General features: G+C 40.7%; 1 protein-coding gene across 1 annotated transcript in view; it reads left to right on the plus strand.

The window, feature by feature from the left end:
- LOC124113139 (protein O-glucosyltransferase 2-like) overlaps window positions 1-24,871 on the plus strand; it is a 29,115-nt gene extending 4,244 nt beyond the window's left edge. Inside the window, exons 2-11 of the mRNA XM_046473381.2 lie at window positions 11,263-11,468; window positions 14,150-14,361; window positions 15,300-15,377; window positions 16,341-16,513; window positions 16,919-17,156; window positions 18,585-18,794; window positions 21,513-21,602; window positions 22,194-22,298; window positions 22,837-23,424; window positions 24,294-24,871. Coding sequence (XP_046329337.1) covers window positions 11,263-11,468; window positions 14,150-14,361; window positions 15,300-15,377; window positions 16,341-16,513; window positions 16,919-17,156; window positions 18,585-18,794; window positions 21,513-21,602; window positions 22,194-22,298; window positions 22,837-22,857 — 1,333 coding nt within the window. The 3' untranslated portion in view covers window positions 22,858-23,424; window positions 24,294-24,871. The remainder of the gene's footprint in view (window positions 1-11,262; window positions 11,469-14,149; window positions 14,362-15,299; window positions 15,378-16,340; window positions 16,514-16,918; window positions 17,157-18,584; window positions 18,795-21,512; window positions 21,603-22,193; window positions 22,299-22,836; window positions 23,425-24,293) is intronic.
- The last annotated feature ends 212 nt before the right edge of the window (window positions 24,872-25,083 follow it).

The following is a 25,083-nucleotide window of genomic DNA, read 5'->3' on the forward strand; positions in this document are numbered from 1 at the left end:
ATACATTTCATTCAGAAGAATGTTGAGTGTTGTACAGTGGAATATTTTAGAATAAAAAGTTAAACTGATTTAGTTTTTGGTTAATGGTATTAATCACTTGCCACTTGTTTTGACGAGGAATGAACAATCGCGGCATAAATTCAGGGGGGATAATTCTGTTCAGGCTAAACAAAGCCTGTGCTAATCGGTATATAGTGTTTTTGTTGCTTAGATTGAAATTGATCAAGTCAAGAAATTATGGAGAGTTTGAATTTTTAGGATTTTGATTGTATTTTTATCAGTTAATTTTATGTGCAGACTGCAAGTGAATTAAGAGATAAACCTAGTGTGTTTTCAATTTTGAGGTTTCAAACGTTGATTTGATACCTGTGAGTGAGTGAGCAGGTTTATACGCCAGAGGATACAAGAAATGGACTTCACATGGGTACTGAAACCTGGGCCTTTGGTGTGACGACTGAACACTTCAACCACTTGGCTACCCAACCACCCTTGACAATAAAGTGAGTGAGTGAGTTGGGTTTAACGTCGCTTTTAACACTATTCCAGTTATACCGCGGCATGTCAGCTTAATGTGGGAGGAAAGCCCAAAGTGATGCAGGTCTTAGACGTTTACCACTTCGGTGAAACCCACGAGCACGGGTATGGTGCAGACAAACCTAGAAACATAATCAGGGCGAACCGGGATTCGAACCCACAATCATAGGTTTCTGGCATGCGTTTGGGACGCAACTCTGCACAGCGAATCGCGGCGCCTCAGACGACTGGGCCACCTGTGCCCCCCTTGACAATAAAGAGCCCAGTATGCAGTGTACCATTCTGCAGATGCACACCTGTCTCAGTTCTCCTGCAGTGTGATGCATGGCTTGGGAAGAAATACTACCACAATGATGCAGGGCTTGAACCTTAATTAAAGGTAGACATTAAACTTTGAGAAGAGCTACGGTATACACTAAAGACAGGACACAAAGTTTTAACTGAATTTGATTATTTGGCAAGATCAATCTGTTCCATAACAATTTCAGACTACTGTCCTGAACATGTAGAATTTGGTGTGATTATATGGATTATTATTTGCTAAGCTTACTAGACCAAACAGAATCTCTCTAGACTTGGGCTTCGGACTTAAGTCGCAGACTGCAAGATGTGTCCAATCAAGATGTACAGGTGCCTTGTGTGAAAAGAGAACTCTATGGTTACATATTTAGGTCACAAGCTACTGAGGGGGCGGTCGGGTAGCCTAGTGGTTAAAGCGTTCGCTCGTCACGCCGAAGACCCGGGTTCGATTCCCGACATGGGTACAATGTGTGAAGCCCATTTCTGGTGTCCCCCGCTGTGATATTGCTGGAATATTGCTAAAAGCGGCTCACTCACTCACTCACTCACTCACAAGCTACTGAAGGTCTTCCAGCCTTTTGGTGTCACTCACTGACTATCTTTAAGTACGTGGCGTTTACATCATTCATGTACACAAATTGTCCATATGTAAGCAACTGAGGACCCACACTACAGACTTTAATACCCTTCAACTTTCATTTATATTTGGGGAAATTCACTAGATGCAATTCTAGCCAAACTTTCATGCTTTATGTGAACTAGATCACTCTACAGTTATTGTACACAGCTGCTGTAACCTTTTGTATTGATATGATATAAAGAAGAAAGACTTCTTCCTCACATTTTTGAAAGATTGGGATGAAAATATAATAATTAATTTATTGTGGCCTTAAAAGGAACCCAACCGGGGATGTTGTTGGTTTTGTCCCAGCCTTACAACTTATTCAAGCACACACCCATGTGTGTTTAGGCAGTTGGGGTAGCCTGGCTTTTTTTGTAGCTTTCTCAGGACAGAAGCTGAACACAATATCAATCATGTCAATAGCACAACAAACATTTCTTGCTAGTTACGTGTTAATACAAATATGCAATGATGGAAGGTAAATATGTGTTTTCTCCAGTTTTTCAAAGGCTAGATGATCATGATGATATTAGTTGTAAAGCCTTAGGCCCCTAGGGCACCTGCTATACTATTCCACTTTGATAAGGATATTTTTAGCTTTCAATGATGCACAAAACTATATTCGTAATATGTCAAGTGTATAGTTAAATAGATTCATCATTGGCGTATCTGATTGCCAGTATCAAAAGTGACCGCCTCAGTGGTCCAAAGGATAGAACGTCTGCCAGGAGAGTCAAAGTTCGGGGATTATACCGTCGCAGTGTCCGAAATAACTGCCTGCTTGCCCGTTGCTGCTAACTTTTCTGTCGGGCTGCATGATCCTTTCCTCCACTTGCCCGACTGTCTGGCAGATAATGTTAAGACTACTTACATATTCAAGTACTGTACCTGCGTGATACCAGAAGTATACAAGATGGTACTTGTTGTTACCTTGCCTGGTGCTTGGCATTAGGATGAAGCTTGGTCAGCTTGGAATGTTTCTACTGTGTCTAAATGGGGTATCCATGTAAAACTGTAGCATGGTATCTCGGGGGCTAGCACAAAGATGTACTATTGTATGGCTACAAGGAGACGCTCGCACACAAAAATCTGAGGATGTTTTTTCCAGCTTTTCTGGAAACAAATTTCTATTTTTTTTAAATAATACTCTCCAAGAATATCAAAATGTTGGTCCCTTAATAAGAAAACAAACTAAGGTTTGGGGTTTGCTGCTACTGGTGATGGGTTTTGGTCTGATTTTGTATTTCAACTTTTTGCTTTAATGATTTATGTGTTGCGATTCATTAAATTGCATGCATTTCTGTAATAATCATATCTCTCCTCTTCTCTCCTCTTGACATATATGCATTGCTCATAAGCTTAACTGGTGCCTTTTGCTGTTTTGAAATTTTTCTAAATCTTATTTTCTTATGTTGTCACTAAAACAATTTTGATTTCGTCTCAGGCAAAACTAAGCTTCATTCCGAGCCATAGCTCTCAAACTAATGAATATGTTTGCATGAAACTAGACAAGTGCTCTGCTGTTGTCTTATTTTTCAATTTTTATATCTTGTGATTCCATGGAAATTCTTAAGAGTCTTTCTACTAAGTATAACACTACAGATTGTCCATTTTGGGTATATCTGCTTGCACAATACAATCTGTCATCCAAACTGCTGTTGCAAGTTTAATAGTCTTATCTGCCATAGAGAGTCAACATGGCATCAACAGTTATACTCATCACATGAAGATGCGGGGTAGAATACCTCTTCAGCAACCCTTGCTTGCCGTAAAAGGCGACTATGCTCGTTGTAAGAGGCGACTAATGGGATCAGGTGGTCAGGCTCGCTGACTTCGTTGGTGCATGTCATCGATCCCAATGTCGTGGATTGATGCTCATGATGTCAATCACTGGATTGTCTTGTTCAGACTCGATTATTTTCAGACCGCAGTCATATAGCTGGAATATTGCTGAGTGCAGCATTAAAAACAACAAACCCAAACCAAAAAAAACATGCATTAATCAGAATTTGTGCTAGTATTTTTTTTCTCTTGTTGTTTTTGTCAACTGTTGATTTCCTGTTTATGTTTGTTAAACATTGACAAGGCAAAATAATGACAGATGGTCATTTTTATTTGTTTGTTTATTTGTTGTTTAACACCACACTTAGCAATATTCCAGCTGTATGACAGCGGTCCGTAAATAAAAGAGTCTGGACCAGACAATCCAGTGATAGACATCATGCACAGCAATCCACGTAATTGGGATACAGTGACATGCATCAACCAAGCCAGCGAGCCTGACCACCAAATTCCATTAGTCGCCTCGTACAACAATCATTGTCGCCTTTTATGGCAAGCATGGGTTGCTGAAGATTCTATTCTATTCTATTCTACCCCAGATCTTCATGGGTCAGATGGTCATTAATGGAGTTAAAATCGCTTCTTGCTTCTACTTTCGCCTCGTCAACCGATGAGAGAAACATGACATTTCCCTCGACACATGAAATGAATAGAGTGCATGTGTTTAGAATACCTGCCGGCTTGACAGTCCAAGATGACTCATGCTGACAAATGGTCAGTTTTGAAAAGTTGCACGCCCGATTGTCGGGAGTTTAAGTTACTAAGTTGACAATCCACCAGTTTATTGTTATTTTCTGAGATTTAACATTAAACACTACTATTCTTATCTTTACCTTTTTGTTAGTTTTATTTTTTTGTCTAGAAAATTCTGGACTGGCAACATTTTATCTGGTCTGGTAACTTTGCAATATGTTGCGAGTCCGGTTGTCTGACTGAAATTTTAGGGATGTTTTATATCAAATTTCACATTTTTATTGACCAGGTTTGTTATACTTATTTATTCACCTGAAGGGATAGGAATAATGATGTGTTTTTTGAAAGCGCATATTAATACTCGATAAATCTTAATATCAAACAACTTCTATTCTAATCTTTTTTTTAAACTCTGAAAGGTGCAACGTAGATCGTGTTAGGTTGACTGAGCGTGTATACTGTCTAGTTGATAATCTACCACCTCCACCCCCGCCTCGGTTAAACCGCTGATCATCTATGACACTCACCAATCATCTGGACCCCAAAGGTAGCATTGTAGCGAGGGATCACTATATACAGTCGATAACATCATGAATTGGGAAATGTTTTATTACAATTTGGAATTTTTTAATAACTCTGGCTGCAGATATATTAGCCACAGAGCAAATCTAGTTAAGTCCCTGCTGTGAAATCTGTTTTTGATGTATACCTTGTGTACTCATGTAGAAAGTAGTTTTAGGTAAACCTTACTATGTCATTGACTCTACGTAGACCCTTTCAGTGGCAATGGAGCCTGATGGCCTTTTCAAGTATAAAGTTATTCAAGAAAATATAATGGAGAGACTATCAAGGGGTTAAATTCTCTGATAAGATTATAAATGATTTTTCTGGAAACAAACCTATTTTAGAAGTGAAATACATGTATACAGAAATGTATTGATATGTGAAGCTCACAGGGCCTGGGTTTGCATGTAGAAAAACTGACACCTACATGTGACTGACAGTTTTCTAATATATAATAATAATGACAAATCATTCGACTTTTCATTCAGTTAATATGTTGAGCAAAATATGATACAGTTCCAAGGATGTTCAAAGGTGTTGAATACAATTTAAAGTGAGTTGAAAATCTCTGTGGATGTTGAGTCTGTAGAATGACATTTGGGGGTTTCAGGTTACTATTTTACCTTACATCTGAGCTACAGTGATCTTTTGACACCTGACACTACAAGGCTAATTCATCTACTGGTCCTGACTGGGAGCCAGTGATCTGTTCATTCAGCATCAACTCACAGCTCTGGAGCTTCACAAAAATGAGGGTGGTGGGGTAGCCTGGTGGTTAAAGCTTTAGCTCGTCATGCTGAAGACCCAGGTTCGATTCCCTGCATGGGTACAATGTGTGAAGCCCATTTTTGGTGTCCCAGCCGTGATATATATTGCTGGCATATTGCTAAAAGCAGCATAAAACCATACTCAATCACTCCTAAAAATGAAAAGCCCTTTCACTGCATAGACACTTAATGAAATGTTTGCTGACTGCCCATTCAGTTATGAGTGAAATGTATGGAGATGCTCCTTCATCCGAAGCTTTTTGACATTCTTTCGGGTCAGCGTTGGGGGCTGGGAATTAAAACAATTTTACAAATTTTACAAACCAACCAAATCTCTCTCTGGGCAAGCTGAAGGTGGTGTGGCTCAAACTTAAATGTATGTTTTGAAATACTGACTGGAAAAAAAATCAATTTCTATTACAATAATCCCAGCACCCCCCCTGCAGTTTATGAATTGGTCCACAAAAGTGAGAACTTCATCCAAGTTAGTTTTTCCTCTGTGTTACTAACGCTGATGGTGTCGTTCTTGACCTGGGTACTATTGACATGAACCTTGGTTACAATTAGACATATCAAATTGAACCTAGATATTTATGTAGATATCTTTTGTAACAAGCTTCTATCCCTTGGTACCCAGAGCCTGCTCGCCACTAGTTTCGCACTTGTACGACAGTAGGCCAGCCCACGTCCGCTTTGTGGGGAAAACATGGTGCTGTTACCATAGTGACGAGTCCTTGCAAGTGAATAATGTGACAGAACTGTATCATTATTACTATATGGATGGAGTGAGTGAGTGAGTGAGTATGGTTTTACGCCGCTTTTAGCAATATTCCAGCAATATCATGGCGGGGGACACCAGAAATGGGCTTCACACATTGTACCCATGTCGGGATTCGAACCCGGGTCTTTGGCGTGACGAGCGAATGCTTTAACCACTAGGCTACCCGACCGCCCCCTATATGGATGGAAGTCAAGGAGATAATGAGTTACGTTGCAGTATGGAACAATGTTTTGGAAACAACCTTGCAAGACACCCGCTCATGAGATATGGATTGAACAGGAATCGTCACGATGTAAAGAAGAAACTATATGACAGCAGTCTGTAAATAATCGAGTCTGGATTAGACAATCCAGTGATTGACATCATGAGCATCGGTCCACACAATTGGGATCGATGACATGCTTCAACCAAGTCAGCAAGCCTTTTACGGCAAGCATGGGTTGCTTAAGACCTACTCTACCCCGTTACGGATCTTCACGGGTACTACCAAAAGAGAACCTGTGTACAAACAGAAATAAACATAAAACCCTGGGTACGATTTGATATGTCCAGTTGTACCACAGGTCAATATTGATGGGACCCGTGAAGATCCAGGGAAGAACAGGTCTTCAGCAACCCATGCTTGTAGTAAGAGGCGACAAACGCGATCGGGTGGTCAGGCTTGCTGACTTGGTTGATGCATGTCATCAATCCCAATTGCGTGGATTGATGCTCAAGATGTCAATCACTGGATTGTCTGGTCAAGATTATTGACAGACTGCCGTCATATAGCTGGAATAGTGCAGCGTTAAACAAAGAAACGAGGAGCTGAATAACAGTTTAAGACTGTACAACATTGTGGCAATAAACAGTAACTCATGGGGGGTTTAATATGTGTTAGCTCATGAGTTTGCCTGTTAAGTGCCTACTTATGTATTTGTGCAGTCATCTATAAAAGCTGATTAATGTCAAGGGCACCTGGAATGTTGCTGAGTGCGGGTTAAACAACAAACAAACACAACAAACAAACATATCAATGGTGCCCAGGTCAAGAACAACCCCATCAACTTTAGTAGCATGCAATATGCTCCAGTGATTATAAAGATCAGTCACTTGGCTGGACAGGAGGTTCTGTAATAACTCAATTCATACTTAATGCGGTGTGAGCAAAAAACATTATATACACCTGGATGCTTTTTCAATCGGGCTGTTCAGGGTTCCGTTATGTTTGAAAGCACAATCATAAGCATGATGTGTGTAATGTACAAGGGTTCAAGGTAGGTTCAGAAATGCTCTCAAGCCAATCACTGTTTAGATGGGAAAATTTCCGATGGTCCTCTGTATGTTATTTCTTATAATTGAGTGTCAACAGTGTCGCAGTGGCATAGCGTAGTGGTTAAGGTGTTTGATTACCACAACAGAAACCTGGGTTTGATTCCACAAATGGGTACAATGGGTGGAGCCTATTTCTTGTGTCGGCGGCTGTGATATACCCGGAATATTTGTAAACGTGGTTTAAAACCCAATTTGCTTGCTTCCTTCATGCACCCTCCCTTCTGATTGGTTTCATCGCCATATGGCTGCAATATTGCGAATGCAGTGTTAGATTTTAACTCACTCACTCCTTCCGAGAGGAGGACACGAAGAATTTATTTGGGAACACATTTTTATTTCATCCACTTTATCCATGGAATAAATTTTGATGGTGGAAGGTCATAAGACCTGATGCCAAGTTGTTTCCCAAATTATTTTAGCATAAAGTTTGACAATCGTAGGTCTATGTTATGGTACTAGTATTTTGGAGTTAAGTGTACTTTTTCATAAAGCAATATTAGTACTAAACATGCTAAAAGTCTAAAACGTTCAAATATTTTTAGTATAGTGTGGGAGTTCTGGTTCTCACAACTCTAAATCTAGTGTCCCATTCATAAAGCATTCATTAAAAGGTGTCAGTCGTAAGTCTGTGTTGTGGAATTGAATTGACAGTCATCGTACTGAGGATACTTTGTATACCAGGCCCGGTGAAAAGAATAATGTAGAGGGTGGAGTCGTCACGATATTCAGTTTCCTGTTTTCAGAAACTCTATAGCCATTATAGAGTATCTCTGCTTTATAGCTGCTCAGTAACCTTGAATCATTGGCCACGCCTAAATATAAAAATTAACCAGCTTACTGACACTGCACTAAGGTTTGCTGGAATAGGTGTAGATCGTGTTGGAATGTCCACTTATGGGTGTGTATGGTGATGGATCAATAGAGACAGTTGGGATCATCCCCTGTTGGGGGTGTAGGGAAGTGATGGATCAATGTAGAGAGTTTGGATCATCCCCTGTTGGGGGTGTAGGGAAGTGATGGATCAATGTAGACAGTTGGGATCATCCATTGTTAGGGGTGTAGGGAAGTGATGGATCAATGTAGACAGTTGGGATCATCGATCGTTGGGGGTGTAGGGAAGTGATGGATCAATGTAGACAGTTGGGATCATCCATTGTTGGGGGTGTAGGGAAGTGATGGATCAATGTAGACAGTTGGGATCATCCATTGTTGGGGGTGTAGGGAAGTGATGGATCAATATAGACAGTTGGGATCATCCATTGTTGGGGTAAAGGGAAGTGATGGATCAATGTAGACAGTTGGGATCATCCATTGTTGGGGGTGTAGGGAAGTGATGGATCAATGTAGACAGTTGGGATCATCCACTGTGTATACTGAATACTTCTATATTAGTAGTGTAGGGTAGACTGACATCTAGTCTATGAAATAAACATATTTTACAGATAAAAAAAGTTGTTAAATTATAGTTATGAAATATTGTAAAAAGGAGCCCAGAGTCATTTTCAGATTTTCATTGCAGTAATCTAGACTTGCAAAATATTATAGACTTGCATGGACTGTATTGGATATGTTAGTTTCAGGGTCTGTATGACAGACAAGGTGTAGGGAAAACATGTGACATACTGAATGATGATATGTTTTCTTAGGTAGTGCAGGAGTTTTTATTGCTGCCTTGAAAATATGTTTTTATTTGAATGTGAGTGAGTGAGTGAGTATGGTTTTACCATGCTTTTAGCAATATTCCAGCAATATCACGGCGGGGACACCGGAAATGGGCTTCACACATTGTACCCATGTTGGGATTCGAACCCGGGTCTTCGGCGTGACGAGCGAACGCTTTAACCACTAGGCTAACCGACCGCCCCTATTTGAATGTGAAAACGAAAGCTTCCTTATTACATCTTGTACCATATTGTACTGTCTTATATTTACCTAGCAGGCTCAGTGCTAACAGTGACGTCGATAAATACAAGTTGCTCGGTCAGTCATGCAGTCATGTCAAAGAGAGCTATACAAATAGTTATAGGTAGCTTAACTGTTCATGCACTTTAAGCATTATTTGGATGCATACAAAAATGAAATATGAAATAAGCATTGACCACACCCAGGTCACTGTGTCAAACAGGAATCGTGAGAATCATTGCCAGTACCACACCACACCACACCACACCACACCACACCACACCACACCACACCAACACCACACCCACACCCACAAAAATTTTGGGGTTCATGCCCAAGGCAATATGTGATTTCAACAAATTTTAATGATGTATTTTACATGCCTATATGATTTAAGAAATCAATACAGAGATAATTTAAGTTAAGTTTACAGCCTGAGACAAAAACAGCCTGTCTTGGACTGTTGGGCAGGCAGGTATTCCCATGGTTGCTGATAATGTGTTATAATGATTTGTACTCTGATTGCATGGGTCATTGCCATCACCTCTATACACTAGTACAGGACTTCATGATAACACGTTATCTGGCTGAGGAATATTGCCAACTGGGAAATGGAGCGTGATTCACAAACTGCAATATGTGATATGAAGATAAATTGGAATTCTTATACTTGAATGATATGAAAGTTTCTGAATATAATACATAAAGGCATAGACCTGTGAAGATCTGGGATAGAACAGGTCTTCAGCAACCCATGTTTGCCGTAAAAGGCGACTATGCTTGTTGTAAGAGGCGATTAACAGGATCAGGTGGTTAGGCTCGCTGACTTTGTTCATGCATGTTATCGTATCCCAATTGCGTGGATCGATGTGCATGAGGTCAGTCACTGGATTGTCTGGTCCAGACTCAATTATTTACGGACGACCGTTATGTAGCTGGAATATTGCTGAGTGCGGCGTTAAACAACAAACAAACAAAACATAAATGCATAGATCAGTGGTGAGGTTGTGGCATTTTCAGCATATCACTCAATGCATGACACATTTTTTATGTGTTCTCTGGTGTACATGTAATATGGCTGCAAAGCTGCAATTGTATTACAGCTGTGTACAGGCTTGTAAAAACTTTGATTTTCTTAAAATTTGAAAAGGCACCAGCCGTGATTAAAGATATATTTATAAATATGTATAGAACACTGTCATAAAGAGAGTATTCAGTGTGGTCACTGGAGTATGACTTCTTGTTGAAAAGGAAAAAGAACTTGAATTTGGCTCTGCATCATTGAGTACAGGTGTGGTTCTATTGACGCCAGTATTGTATCCAGAATGGTTGGGTGTGTCACTTTCACTTTCAAGGCCACAATAAAGCAAGACTTTGTTGCAGGCAAAGTTTGGACTCTCATAGAATCTCACCTGAGTGTCTTTGATATGAAATATTTTAAGACCAGTTAATAAAAGTTCAAAAGTCTTGATCCCTGGCTGCATCATACCAAAATACTTTAAGAGATGGTACTTGTTGTTACCCTGTCTGGTGCTTGGCATTATGGGGCTAAAACAAGGACTGGTCGGCTTTGAGTCTGTATGCTGTGTCTGAGTGGGGTATTCTTGTTTAACTGCAGCATGGTATCTCAGTGGGCTAGCACTATAAAATATGCATTAGTCCGAACTAGTACAAGCAGCCACACACACACCCGTGCAATAATCTTGAACAGGATGTTAAACCCTATTTCACCTCATTTAAAAACAATTAAAAATAGCTGCCAGCTGTTCTGAGTAAAGAATGCAGAAAGGATGCAATATCTGGAAATATTTGGACATATCATGATCTAAGCTGAAAGTTGGAAAGTTTCGGAAAACATCAATATCATGAATACATTTCCTTTGGAGACATTTACTGTTAATATAGGTTCAGCTTTCAGATATAATTTTGACATTATTTTCCAGGTTTTCAAATTCAATTGGAGAAAAAGCCTTTGCTGTGACTATATACAAGAAGTCGAGTGAACGTGTGCGTGTATGGACACAGGTTCTGGACCGCCATGATGGGTCCTACATCGTCAGGTATCGCATGTATGAGTCTGCCGTCGACCTGGAGATAGAAGTCTTGTACCAAGGAAGACATGTGGCTGATTCACCTTACATTCTTAAAGGTATGTATTTATTATACCCCTAAACCGAAAGGGCGTGGGTATTTAGTTATACCAAGAAGTTCTGTCTGTCCATCCATCCGTCATTTTGAGGACATTTTTGTGAAATTTGAAAACCACTGCATAGGTTCTTTTCAAACTTGGTAAACAATTTCTATACCAATAGGAGAGGTGCAGTGCAAAGTTTGATTTAAATATTTGGATTTTCTGAAAAAATATATGCACTTAACGATTATCTATCTCTTTAAGATCTGTATCGATAGCAAGCCCTAATATCTTGTCATTTGAAGGAAACTAATAACAGCAAGAAACTGGGAGAGAGAGTGTCACTATCATTGGTGAAAACATTTAAACAAGTTGACAAGTGTGAAGGTGTACGTTATCGAAAGTTAATTAATGCTGTGTTTGCAGTGGCTCAGAATAACTAACAATTTTCAGACTACGACTTTAGCTCCTTTATCTGTTTTGCGCATCTTCCGTTTAACCCTTGCTTCAGTAATAAAGTTTTTTTGTTGTTTAAGTTAAAGTCCTCTTTTCTCTGATTTAACAGGGCAAGGAAATTTTGGTATTTAAAAACCCCTCATACATAATGCTGGTGGTAATGTACAAGATATCTTTGTATGTTTGTTTGTTGTTTAACGCCGCACTCAGCAATATTCCAGCTATATGACGGGGGTCTATAAATATTCGAGTCTGGACCAGACAATCAAGTGATTGACACCATGAGCATCGATCCACGTATTTGGGTGACAATGATGTGCATCAACCAAGTCAGCGAGCCTGACCACCCGATCCTGTTAATGCCTGGTACGACAAACATAGTCGCCTTTTATGGCAAGCATGGGTTGCTGAAGACCTATTCTACCCCAGATCTTCACGGGTCGTGTATATTCTTTGTGATGAAGATTTGGGATATCATGATCACAGGTGCACGTCAGATGATTGAAATACTTTGCTATTATAAACTTTCAAAAATATTAGACCGTGTAATTGTAAATGAAATAATTTTGTTATGAGAATAATATAAAAACAATCAGGTAAAATCATACAAACAGGGCTGCAAGTATGTATTGACATTACAATCTTGTCTGTTTTCTGTAGGCCCACTCCATGGTGTCCATAAACAGTTCAAGTAGCAGGATACTGAATGTTAGGTTATGTCCCAATTATGCCAATTTTAGTAACTTGATTTGTTGGTTTCAATACGTAAACTGATTCTGTTAGAGTGAAAGGGCGTCAGAGGGGATACTGTTCCCTTTAGTTTTGCAGTCTCTTCACATTGATAATTCCCAGCTGTACTTTTGTAAGGGTCAAGCCAATATCTGTTTAAGGGCTGTTAAAATTCATAGGCAGGTCCAGGGGGTCCCGACACCATTTCACCTCTTTATAACAGGGTTTAATATCTTGATTATCACATGGCTTGTTTGTGCATGTATTGTACCATTTCACCTCTTTATAACAGGGTTCAGTATCTGGATTATCACATGACTTGTTTGCGCAGGTATGGTGTACCATTTCACCTCTTTATAACAGGGTTTAATATCTTGATTATCACATGGCTTGTTTGTGCATGTATTGTACCATTTCACCTCTTTATAACAGGGTTCAGTATCTGGATTATCACATGACTTGTTTGTGCAGGTATGGTGTACCATTTCACCTCTTTATAACAGGGTTCAGTATCTGGATTATCACATGGCTTGTTTGTGCATGTATTGTACCATTTCACCTCTTTATAACAGGGTTCAGTATCTGGATTATCACATGACTTGTTTGTGCATGTATTGTACCATTTCACCTCTTTAACAGGGTTCAGTATCTGGATTATCACATTGCTTGTTTGTGCATGTATGGTGTACCATTTCACCTCTTTATAACAGGGTTCAGTATCTGGATTATCACATGGCTTGTTTGTGCAGGTATGGTGTACCATTTCACCTTTTTATAACAGGGTTCAGTATCTGGATTATCACATGACTTGTTTGTGCAGGTATGGTGTACCATTTCACCTCTTTATAACAGGGTTCAGTATCTGGATTATCACATGGCTTGTTTGTGCATGTATTGTACCATTTCACCTCTTTATAACAGGGTTCAGTATCTGGATTATCACATGACTTGTTTGTGCATGTATTGTACCATTTCACCTCTTTAACAGGGTTCAGTATCTGGATTATCACATTGCTTGTTTGTGCATGTATGGTGTACCATTTCACCTCTTTATAACAGGGTTCAGTATCTGGATTATCACATGGCTTGTTTGTGCATGTATTGTACCATTTCACCTCTTTAACAGGGTTCAGTATCTGGATTATCACATGGCTTGTTTGTGCATGTATGGTGTACCATTTCACCTCTTTATAACAGGGTTCAGTATCTGGATTATCACATTGCTTGTTTGTGCATGTATGGTGTACCATTTCACCTCTTTATAACAGGGTTCAGTATCTGGATTATCACATGGCTTGTTTGTGCATGTATTGTACCATTTCACCTCTTTATAACAGGGTTCAGTATCTGGATTATCACATGACTTGTTTGTGCATGTATTGTACCATTTCACCTCTTTAACAGGGTTCAGTATCTGGATTATCACATTGCTTGTTTGTGCATGTATGGTGTACCATTTCACCTCTTTATAACAGGGTTCAGTATCTGGATTATCACATGGCTTGTTTGTGCAGGTATGGTGTACCATGAGAAGTGTGACTGTCCACAGCCAGACCTGGAGCAGTGGCTCAAGGACATGGACTGTCCCAGCAGCTACAGGCAAATCAAACAGGACTTGGGCATCTTCAAGGACATTGACTTCAAGAAGGTTGCCAAGGAAGCTGTGGACAGGTTCAGTGATGCGGGGAGACACAGCATCTGTCATTATAAGATCATCGACAATAAGGTACCGGTATACAGGCAGTGTGTGAAATATAACCATTTGCCAGGCTGCCATCAGGACCCACAGACTTGAAAAGCTGCAGGCACTGACTGAACTCTTTCAGCCCTTGGTGGCACGGGTGGCCCAGTCGTCTAAGGTGCCACTGTGTAGAGTTGCGTCCCTTGGGCACACCAGACACCTAAGATTGTGGGTTCGAATCCCAGTTCGCCCAGATTATGTTTCTAGGTTTGTCAGGTTACCCGTGCTTGTGGGTTTCACCGAAGTGGTAAATGTCTGAGACCTGCATCACTTGGGGCTTTCCTCCCAAATTAAGCTGACATGCCGTGATATAACTTGAACACTGTTAAAAGCGGTGTTAATCCCAACTCACTCACACACTTTCAACCCTCGTTTACAAAAATACTGCAACTTATTGCAACAAATAAATCAACATGTAAATTATCTGCAGGATATTTGGACTCATACAAATTTGAGACTACGGGCCTGCCACAAGTGCAGCCTGCCATGGGCCTACGGGCAGGCTCTAATTTCGCACACTGTATGTAGGCAGAATTCCACTCAAAATAAGATCATATCTTGTACACTGATTATGATAACAAGTCATGCTGGTAGACACATTATAATGGTTATGCCATTAATTCCTAACTTCCTAATATTTTTCTAATTTGCTCTTCAAGATTTTTACAAAATCAGTTCCACTGAAATGAGACCAGATATCAGCATAGATTTCAATAAATTTACTCACTAGACGCTATTCATAAGCAGCGTAAGATATTGGCACCAGTCCTGTAGTCATTGCCAAGCTGCCCAATAGTTAAGGGATCATTAGGACTAGTAGACATTTGAACTTTTCAAGGGTTTTGCTATATGTATTCATTATGAAGACAAGTGGACTGCAACTGTTCGTTTCTGTCTCTGATAGGAGATGATGACATTTTCAGATATACAGAAAGACCTACGGAGAACATGTAGGCTTCAAGATGTTTTCAGATGCTCTGCTATTGTCTTTGACACGCAAGGTAAGTCAGTCAGCATCTGCAGGCTGGAGCCAGTTCCTGTGTTCAAAATAAATATATTTAAAAAAAAAAAAAATCTGAAGAAGTTCATTCCTGGTATCAGGTGTGTCCCAAATGCATGAAAAAAACCTGGAAACAAAGATGTCTAATTTTCACAAATTTTACAGAGTTTAATTTCTGCTGATTTGATTTTTTAATGGCCTAATTAATTATAGTTTAGCTTGATACAATGGAAACATGTCATGTCTTGATTTCTTCAGGTGTTATGAAATTGTTAAAATAAACACATTTTTACACAGTTGGCAACAATTATGAAAATATTGCTAAGTGTTTATTAGATGTTCCATGATATACCAAACAAATATGTATAAGTTAGCAAATATATGACATAGCAGGCATTAGAGTTAATCCCTATCAACATGTGCTGGTCATCAGGCTAGTGATTTATTATAAGGGAGGGGGGACCAGTGAGATTAAAGGGGGTGGCATAAAAAAATGGCACAGCAAGAAGGAGGAAGGTCGCCAATATTTATCAACTTTATGGGTGGGAGGGGATGGGGTTTTTCAGTCTTTGATAAATGACCTCTACCTAATGATACTGTAGATCCCATTCAAGAAATTGTCCTTAGCCAACCATCTTGATTGTTGATTTATTGAGCAAAAAATGTGTATGTAGAACATTTTGATAACCTCATAGAAAGCATTAAACATTGTTTCAGGAGCATAACAGTTTAGTGTTGTTAAAGTAAGTTTCAAAGTTGTATATGGGGCGGTCGGGTAGCCTAGTGGTTAAAGTGTTCGCTGGTCACGCCAAAGACCCTGGTTCGATTCCCGACATGAGTACAATGTGTGAAGCCCATTTCTGGTGTCCCCCGCCGTGATATTGCTGGAATATTGCTAAAAGCGGCGGAAAACCATACTCACTCACTCAAAGCTGTATGCATACACTCTCTGTTTATATGTCAGGTAAAGCTGCCGAACATGGAATTTATTATGAACTTCGGTGATTGGCCTCTGGAGAAAAGGAAAATGAGCGAAAATCCCATCCCAATATTTTCCTGGTGCGGATCTGATGATACCCTTGATATCGTGATCCCAACTTACGACATCACGGAAGCTACTTTGGAAATGATGTCAAGGTAAATTGTTTTGTACCTTTTTTCCTATTGTCAAGACCTGTGAAGATCCGGGGTAGAATAGGTCTTCAGCAACCATGCTTGCCGTATAATGTGACTACGCTTGTTGTAAGAGGCGACCAGGGTGATCAGGTGGTGTCTTGGTTGATGCATGTCATCGATCCAATTGCGTGTATTTATGCTCAAGATGCGCATGATAGCAATCATGGGATTGTCTGGTCCAGATGCGTTTATTTACAGACCACTGTCATATAGCTGGAATATTGCTGAGTGCAGCGTTAAACAACAATCAAACAAACATTGCTGTGTGGTCAAAGCATGTTGGCTATAAATATATGTCATTGACCTCAGTATATATCTTGTCTGGAAGCTTCAATCTAGCCATGTTTGTGTGTGTGTGTGTTTCAGAGTGACCCTGGATATATTCTCTGTACAAGGCAACACTGGGCCCAGGTGGGAGGAGAAGTCGGAGGTGGCCTTCTGGAGGGGGCGGGACAGCCGGGAGGAGAGACTGCAGCTGGTGCAGATGGCCAGGCAGCACCCCGACAAGATCAATGCTTCACTCACAAACATGTTCTTCTTCCCCAAGGACGAGAACAAGTATGGGAAGCTTGTCAAACCCGTATCCTTCTTCAGCTTCTTCCAGGTGTGTGATCATCTGTAGAAATTATACTTCACCAGAATCCATTCTTTCGTATATGAGGGGGCACGGGTGGCCCAGTTGTCCAAGGCGCCACGATTCGCTGTGCAGTGTTGCGTCCTATGGGCACACCAGACACCTAAGATTGTGGGTTCGAATCCTGGTTCGCCCTGATTATGTTTCTAGGTTTGTCTGCACCATACCCGTGCTGGTGGGTTTCACTGAAGTGGTAAACGTCTTAGACCTGCATTACTTCGGGCTTTCCTCCCACATTAAGCTGACACGCTGCAATATAACTGGAATACTGTTAAAAGCGGCGTTAAACCCAACTCACTAACTCACACTCTTTCGTATATGAACAGTCAAACGCTGTTGTGTTGAAGTTAAGGGTCCTGCATGAAAATAGGTCTTCAGCAAACCATGCTTGCTGTAAAAGACAACTAACGTGATCGGGTGGTCAGGCTCTCTGACTTGGTTGATGCATGTCATCGTATCCCAATTGGGTGGATTGATGCTCATGATGTCATTCACTGGATTGTCTGGTCCAGACTTGATTATTTACAGACCGCCGTCATATAGCAGGAATATTGCTGAGTGCGGCATTAAACAAAAAATAAACAAAAAAACAACAACAAACGTAAGTACTTCGAGTTATCATGGTTATGTGAGGTTCGACACAACCGAAAATGAGGACTAAGCAGGAATATGCAGGAACAAAGATTATGCTTCGAGACAGCTGTTAATTTGACACAATGGTGTTTGACTGTATCTATATGCTAAAATTTTGCACCTCACCTTAGATATTGCCCCCTTTTATTTCCCAAAAGTTGAAATATAATATAATGTGATAATTATTGTGATAAGCTGTAAATAGCAACATGCTATTTGGTTACATTAGGACAATCCTTGCTATATGCTGTCTTGGTCAATAATGGGTAAATTGGTGGCTCAGTCATTTAAGCCAATGAAATTAGCTGTGCAGAGTTGTGTCCCACTAGCATGCCAGCAACCCATGATCATGAGTTCGAATCCTGGTTTGTCTTGGTTGTTTGTGTCAGAAGGTTTGTCAACACCAAAGTGATTACTTTGTGCTTCACTGGGCATGGTTAAAGCATTTGCTCGTCACGCTGAAGACCCGGGTTCGATTCCCGACATGGATACAATGTGTGAAACTCATTTTCTGGTGTCCCCCGCCGTGATATTGCTGGAATATTGCTAAAAGCGGCTTAAAACCATACTCACTCACTCTTATTGTTGAAGTGTGTGCTTACAAGAATTGACTACAATATGTTTTTTATGTAATTATGCTACATGAATATATACACTGTATACACACAGGTTGTTATGCTTTTATGCTTCCATGAACACAAAATGTATTGAAGTTAATTCTCAATTAAAACTGAGAGGGTCATAGGATGTTTGACATGCTTGCAGCATAAGTACCAGCTGAACTTGGATGGGACCGTGGCTGCCTACCGCCTGCCATACCTGCTGGCTGGTGACTCCACAGTGATGAAACAAAACTCCCACTATTATGAACACTTCTACAAGAATCTGGAACCATATGTTCACTATGTGCCATTCAAGAGAGACCTCAGTGACCTCATGGAGAAGTTGAAGTGGGCAAGGGAGCATGATAAGGAAGTAGGTTTCATAATGCATGGTCAGGGAGCATGATAAGGACATAGGTGCTGTATATTTTATAATGCATGGTCAGGGAGCATGACAAGGACATAGGTGCTGTATGTTTCATAACGCATGGTCAGGGAGCATGATAAGGACATAGGTGCTGTATATTTTATAATGCAAGGTCAGGAAGAATGATAAGGACATAGGTGCTGTATGTGTCATAATGCATGGTCAGGGAGCATGATAAGGACATAGGTGCTGTATGTTTCATAATGCATGGTCAGGGAGCATGATAAGGACACAGGTCTGTATGTGTCATAATGCATGGTCAGGGAGCATGATAAGGACATAGGTGCTGTATGTTTCATAATGCATGGTCAGGGAGCATGATAAGGACACAGGTCTCATAATGCATGGTCAGGGAGCATGATAAGGACATAGGTACTGTTTGTTTCGTAACGCATGGTCAGGGAGCATGATAAGCAGATCAGTGCTGTATGTTACATTATGCATGGTCAGGGAGCATGATAAGCAGGTCAGTGCTGTATATTACATTATGCATGGTCAGGGAGCATGATAAGGAGACAGGTGCTGTATATTTCATAATGCATGGTCAGGGAGCATGAAAAGGAGATAGGTGCTGTATGTTTCATAATGCATAGTCAGGGAGCATGATAAGCAGATCAGTGCTGTATGTTACATTATGCATGGTCAGGGAGCATGATAAGCAGGTCAGTGCTGTATATTACATTATGCATGGTCAGGGAGCATGATAAGGAGACAGGTGCTGTATATTTCATAATGCATGGTCAGGGAGCATGAAAAGGAGATAGGTGCTGTATGTTTCATAATGCATAGTCAGGGAGCATGATAAGGAGATAGGTGCTATATGTTTCATAACGCATGGTCAGGGAGCATGATAAGGACACAGGTCTGTATGTTTCATAATGCACAGTCAGGGTGCATGATAAGGAGATAGGTGCTATATGTTTCATAACGCATGGTCAGGGAGCATGATAAGGACACAGGTCTGTATGTTTCATAATGCACAGTCAGGGTGCATGATATAGAGCTAGGTACTGTTTGTTTCGTAACGCAAGGTCAGGGAGTATGATAAGGAGACAGAGTCTGCAGGTTCAGATGGGTTGATTAGACTTGTCCTCAGGTGGATGGACTTCTTCAGATGCTTCTGATGGACTTGTCTGTGGGTGGATGGCTTTTTTGTGTGGTTGATGGCCTTTTTTCTTTCTGGGTGGATGGACATGTCTTTGTTGGTGGATGGACATATCTTTGTGGGTGGATGGACTTGTCTGTGTTGATGGATGGACTTGTCCTTGGATGAATGACTTGTCTTTGTGGGTGAATGGACTTGTTCAGATGGGTCCGATAGACTTGTCTGTGTGTGTGGATGGACTTGTCTGTGTGCGTATGGACTTGTATGTGTAGGTGGATGGACTTGTCTGTGTGGGTGAATGGACTTGTTCAGATGGGTCTGATGGACTTGTCTGTGTGGGTGAATGGACTTGTTCAGATGGGTCTGATGGACTTGTCTGTGTGGGTGAATGGACTTGTTCAGATGGGTCCGATAGACTTGTCTGTGTTGGTGAATGGACTTGTTCAGATGGGTCTGATGGACTTGTCTGTGTGGGTGAATGGACTTGTTCAGATGGGTCTGATGGACTTGTCTGTGTGGGTGAATGGACTTGTTCAGATGGGTCTGATGGACTTGTCTGTGTGGGTGAATGGACATGTTCAGATGGGTCTGATGGACTTGTCTGTGTGCGTATGGACTTGTATGTGTAGGTGAATGGACTTGTTCAGATGGGTCTTATGGACTTGTCTGTGTTGGTGAATGGACTTGTTCAGATGGGTCTGATGGACTTGTCTGTGTGCGTATGGACTTGTATGTGTAGGTGGATGGACTTGTCTGTGTGGGTGAATGGACTTGTTCAGATGGGTCTGATGGACTTGTCTGTGTAGGTGAATGGACTTGTTCAGATGGGTCTGATGGACTTGTCTGTGTGTGTGGATGGACTTGTCTGTGTGGGTGAATGGACTTGTTCAGATGGGTCTGATGGACTTGTCTGTGTGGGTGAATGGACTTGTTCAGATGGGTCTGATGGACTTGTCTGTGTGTGTGGATGGACTTGTCTGTGTGGGTGAATGGACTTGTTCAGATGGGTCTGATGGACTTGTCTGTGTGGGTGAATGGACTTGTTCAGATGGGTCTGATGGACTTGTCTGTGTGGGTGAATGGACTTGTTCAGATGGGTCTGATGGACTTGTCTGTGTGGGTGAATGGACTTGTTCAGATGGGTCTGATGGACTTGTCTGTGTGGGTGAATGGACTTGTTCAGATGGGTCCGATAGACTTGTCTGTGTGGGTGAATGGACTTGTTCAGATGGGTCTGATGGACTTGTCTGTGTGGGTGAATGGACTTGTTCAGATGGGTCCGATAGACTTGTCTGTGTGGGTGAATGGACTTGTTCAGATGGGTCCGATAGACTTGTCTGTGTGCGTATGGACTTGTATGTGTAGGTTGATGGACTTGTCCATACGCATTGATGGACTTGTCCGTACGCATTGGTGGACTTGTCTGTGTGGGTGGATGGACTTTGTTTGTGTGGGTGTATTGACTTGTCTGTGTATGTGGATGGACTTGTTGGTGTGGGTGTAATGACTTGTCTGTGTGGTTGGATGGATTATTTTCATGGATGTGATATCTGTTGCAGGTACAAGAGATAGCCCATAATGCCCAGGAGTTTGTGAGGCATCAGCTGACTCCTGCAGACATCTACTGCTACCATACAAAACTATTCAGCGTGAGTTTCTCCACCATGTCAGTTTACTGTGCTTGGACTGTCCACAGATCTACTGAAATGATGCAAGAGACAGGAATTGTCATGTAGACTCATAACTGGCTGAGGTGTCATTGAGGAAAGCAATGGATGCATATTTACTTTTCAGAAAGAGCAGACATTAAGCCACAGGATTCACACATTAAAACTCCACATTCCAGCAAAATATTAATTTTAACTGGGGATTATTCAAGCACAATTACAAGCTGTCTCATATTTTCGGTTGTGTAAATAAACCTTGAATGCAGTCTCCAAGGATACACACAATATTTCTCATATGTAAACATGTGTCATTAGAATGCATACCATATTCCAATATTCAAATTCCAATTATGTATGTGTTGTATGTTTGATATCATTTCAATTATTCTGTCTTTTGCTAAGTTTCATGTTGCATGTATTCCGGTAAAACATAAAATTGTGTTTACCTCATGCTCCACTTTCTGTTAATCTGATGCTCCAGTTTTTCTAGATAACCACATTCCTTTTCAATGAACTTGGAGAGTTGTTTTTTCATTTTGTAATTAATCATATAAATATACTGTTTGCTTTCAGGAATATTCTAAATTATTGAAAAATAAGCCAAAGAAGGACAAATCTTTTGAGCTGGTGAAACAAGAGAAAAGCCATGAAACACGATGTGACTGCAAGCCATATAAGGTAACACATTTACCCACATGTGTCAAACAGCACACGAAGAACGTCTGTAAAGAGTGTGTCTTACAATGCATGTCCACAAGAATATATGGATGGTCATAAAATTTCCGGGCATCATACTGGGGATGTATAAGGATAATTACTCGCAGATTTGTACAGAAGTTGATTAGAGGGACTTAATGGAGGGACTATTTATATGAACTGTGGATTTTCTGAGTTGTTTTTGTTTGTTTGTTTGTTTGTTTGTTTGTTTTTTTGTTAGTTGTATTTTTAAATTTTTTTTGGGGGTGGGGGTGTACAGGTGGCCCAGTCGTCTCAGGTGCTGTGCAGAGTTGAGTCCCTTAAAGAGCCAGAAACCTATGATCGTGGGTTCGCCCAGATTGTGTTTCTAGGTTTCTAGGTTTGTCATTGCCATGACCAAGTGGTAAACATCAAAGACCTGCATCACTTTGGGATTTCCACCCACATCAAGCTGACATGCCATGATATAACAGATTAATCCAACTCACTCACTCACTCACACTTCTGTCTTTGTCCTCAGAATTCCCATGATGAACTATAAGGGACTGTTGACCAGTGGACTGGGAACACTCTCTGCCAAATCAAGAAGTCTGTGATAAGGGTGTTGAAGGCCTGGGACAGCCATGATGTGCTGGCTGTGTCTCGACTGTCTTCCTTCTGAGTATCTGGTGCTCAAGTTTGTTGTCAACATACATCCATTTCAGCTTTTCCATTCATATGTTTCTTGTTTTGGTAGGGTTTGTTTAGATGTTGTTGTTTTTTTGTTTTGGCTGTCATGACTGTATGGTGTTTGGAAGATCTCTGTTGTTAACAGAGGTGTGGGAGCGCCCAACTTGCTGACCTGGTACATAGGACCTGTTGACCTGGTACATAAGACCTGTTGACCTTGTACATAAAACCTTTTGACCTCGTGCATAAGACCTGTTGACCTCGTGCATAAGACCTGTTGATCTGGTACACAAGATCTTTTGACCTGGTACACAAGACCTGTTGACCTCGTACATAAGACCTGTTGACCTGGTACATGAGACCTGTTGACCTGGTACATAAGACCTGTTGACCTGGCACATAAGACCTGATGACCTGGTACATAAGACCTGATGACCTGGTACAGTCAAGTCCCGTTAATCCGACATCGATGGTTGCATATGATTGTGTCGGATTAACGAGTATGTCGGATAAACGAAATTTAGTAGTAGGTATCAACGTTCGTGATCGAAAATCGGATAACTACACAATAGATAAGGATTCAAACACGTTATAAAAAATATAAAATATATATTCATATTGTTATGTTACATTGTTGGCGGAATATGTTTTCGAATCATGCAACTTCTAAAGTTTAACACAAAACAACTGTTACGGACTGTATGACAAATTCAAAATACTTTAAGAAGCATAGCCTGGAATGGAAGTCGCAACTTTGAAACTGGTACCCAAAGCTTAAGAAAGCTGCTTTCTAAGTGGCTAACGTCGACTTCCTGTTGGTCATTTCATTGGTCGGTCAAAGTTCGCGAAAGGTTGTTCTGACGTGACTTGTAATGGGATGTCTTCGTCGATAGCGACAACTTGTATCTGATTTTAATAAGATTGAGGTAATCTAAGCATGTGAATTATCCTGTTTTCTTTATTTAAAGCTTTAATTGTTTATTGTTAAGCAAGTTTATCTTTGCAGCTTTGTAATATGCAGCTACCAGCCGACTCGCCTCGCATCAAAACACTGGCTGTGTACTCGCGGGCAGATGACCACGGAGTACGCTGATCACTGTGTCGGATTAACGAGACTGATAAATGAGTGATTTCGGTAATTCGTTGCAAATTAGGTGTGTCGGAGTCGGAGTACGAGACTGTCGGATTAACGGGTCTAAATAGCACTGTTTTAATCGGTTCCCATCATTAGTGTCGGATAAAGCCGATTGTCGGATTAACGAGTGTCGGATTAATGAGACTTGACTGTATATAAGAGCTGTTGACCAGGTACATAAGACCTGTTGACCTGCATCTTCCCGAGGCAAGGGAGTTAACTGACTATAAAAGTCGTTTCCACCCTTGCCAAACTAGGCTAGAATTATGGAGTCACATTTTGGCAGGACTAACGAGTCTATCATAGTCCAATCCAAATCATGTAACTAAGTAGATATCTTGTATGTAAACATCATGGGTTTCAACGTGCAGATTTTGACTATCATGCGTCGACATGACTATCAATAAACACTGGTGGCGCTACGGTCGAGCCACGAAATTGCAGCGTAGTTCGGCAAGGGTGGAAACTTGACTTTGTAGTCAGGGTACTCTGGGGTCAGGAAGATGGCTGTATGGTACATACAAGATTGTTATTAATGCTGCCAGACAGGTAGAATTTTGCACAGGTCAGTGGACATGTTGAAAAATATTAAGAAACAACTCAAATTCTCCTGCAATAGTATTCTTATAGAATATATTTCCTGTATTCGACGTAATAAGCGTCCAGGGCACTCTCAAAATTAAAAATAGGGGGCTCTTATTAGAATAATATTTTGGTGAAAAAAACAGAGTTGAAAGATAAATTTCATGGATCATGCAGACAGCCTCAAATGTTTATATATGACAGATATATTTTTCCAGAATATAATTGCCCATAATTAAGGGTGCATATAACACACAAGTGTGTATTATACGCGAATAAATAGCTTTTGTGTACATTGATCAATCGGAAGGGGTGCTAATTGGGAATGTTCACTAGCCAACATATTAGCAAATATCGCTGTGGGCGCTTATTAAAGCGGGG

This window comes from Haliotis rufescens, unplaced genomic scaffold, assembly GCF_023055435.1.
Source record: "Haliotis rufescens isolate VD_foot unplaced genomic scaffold, xgHalRufe1.0.p SCAF_17, whole genome shotgun sequence".
In the NCBI taxonomy this organism is placed as follows: Eukaryota; Metazoa; Mollusca; class Gastropoda; order Lepetellida; family Haliotidae; genus Haliotis; species Haliotis rufescens.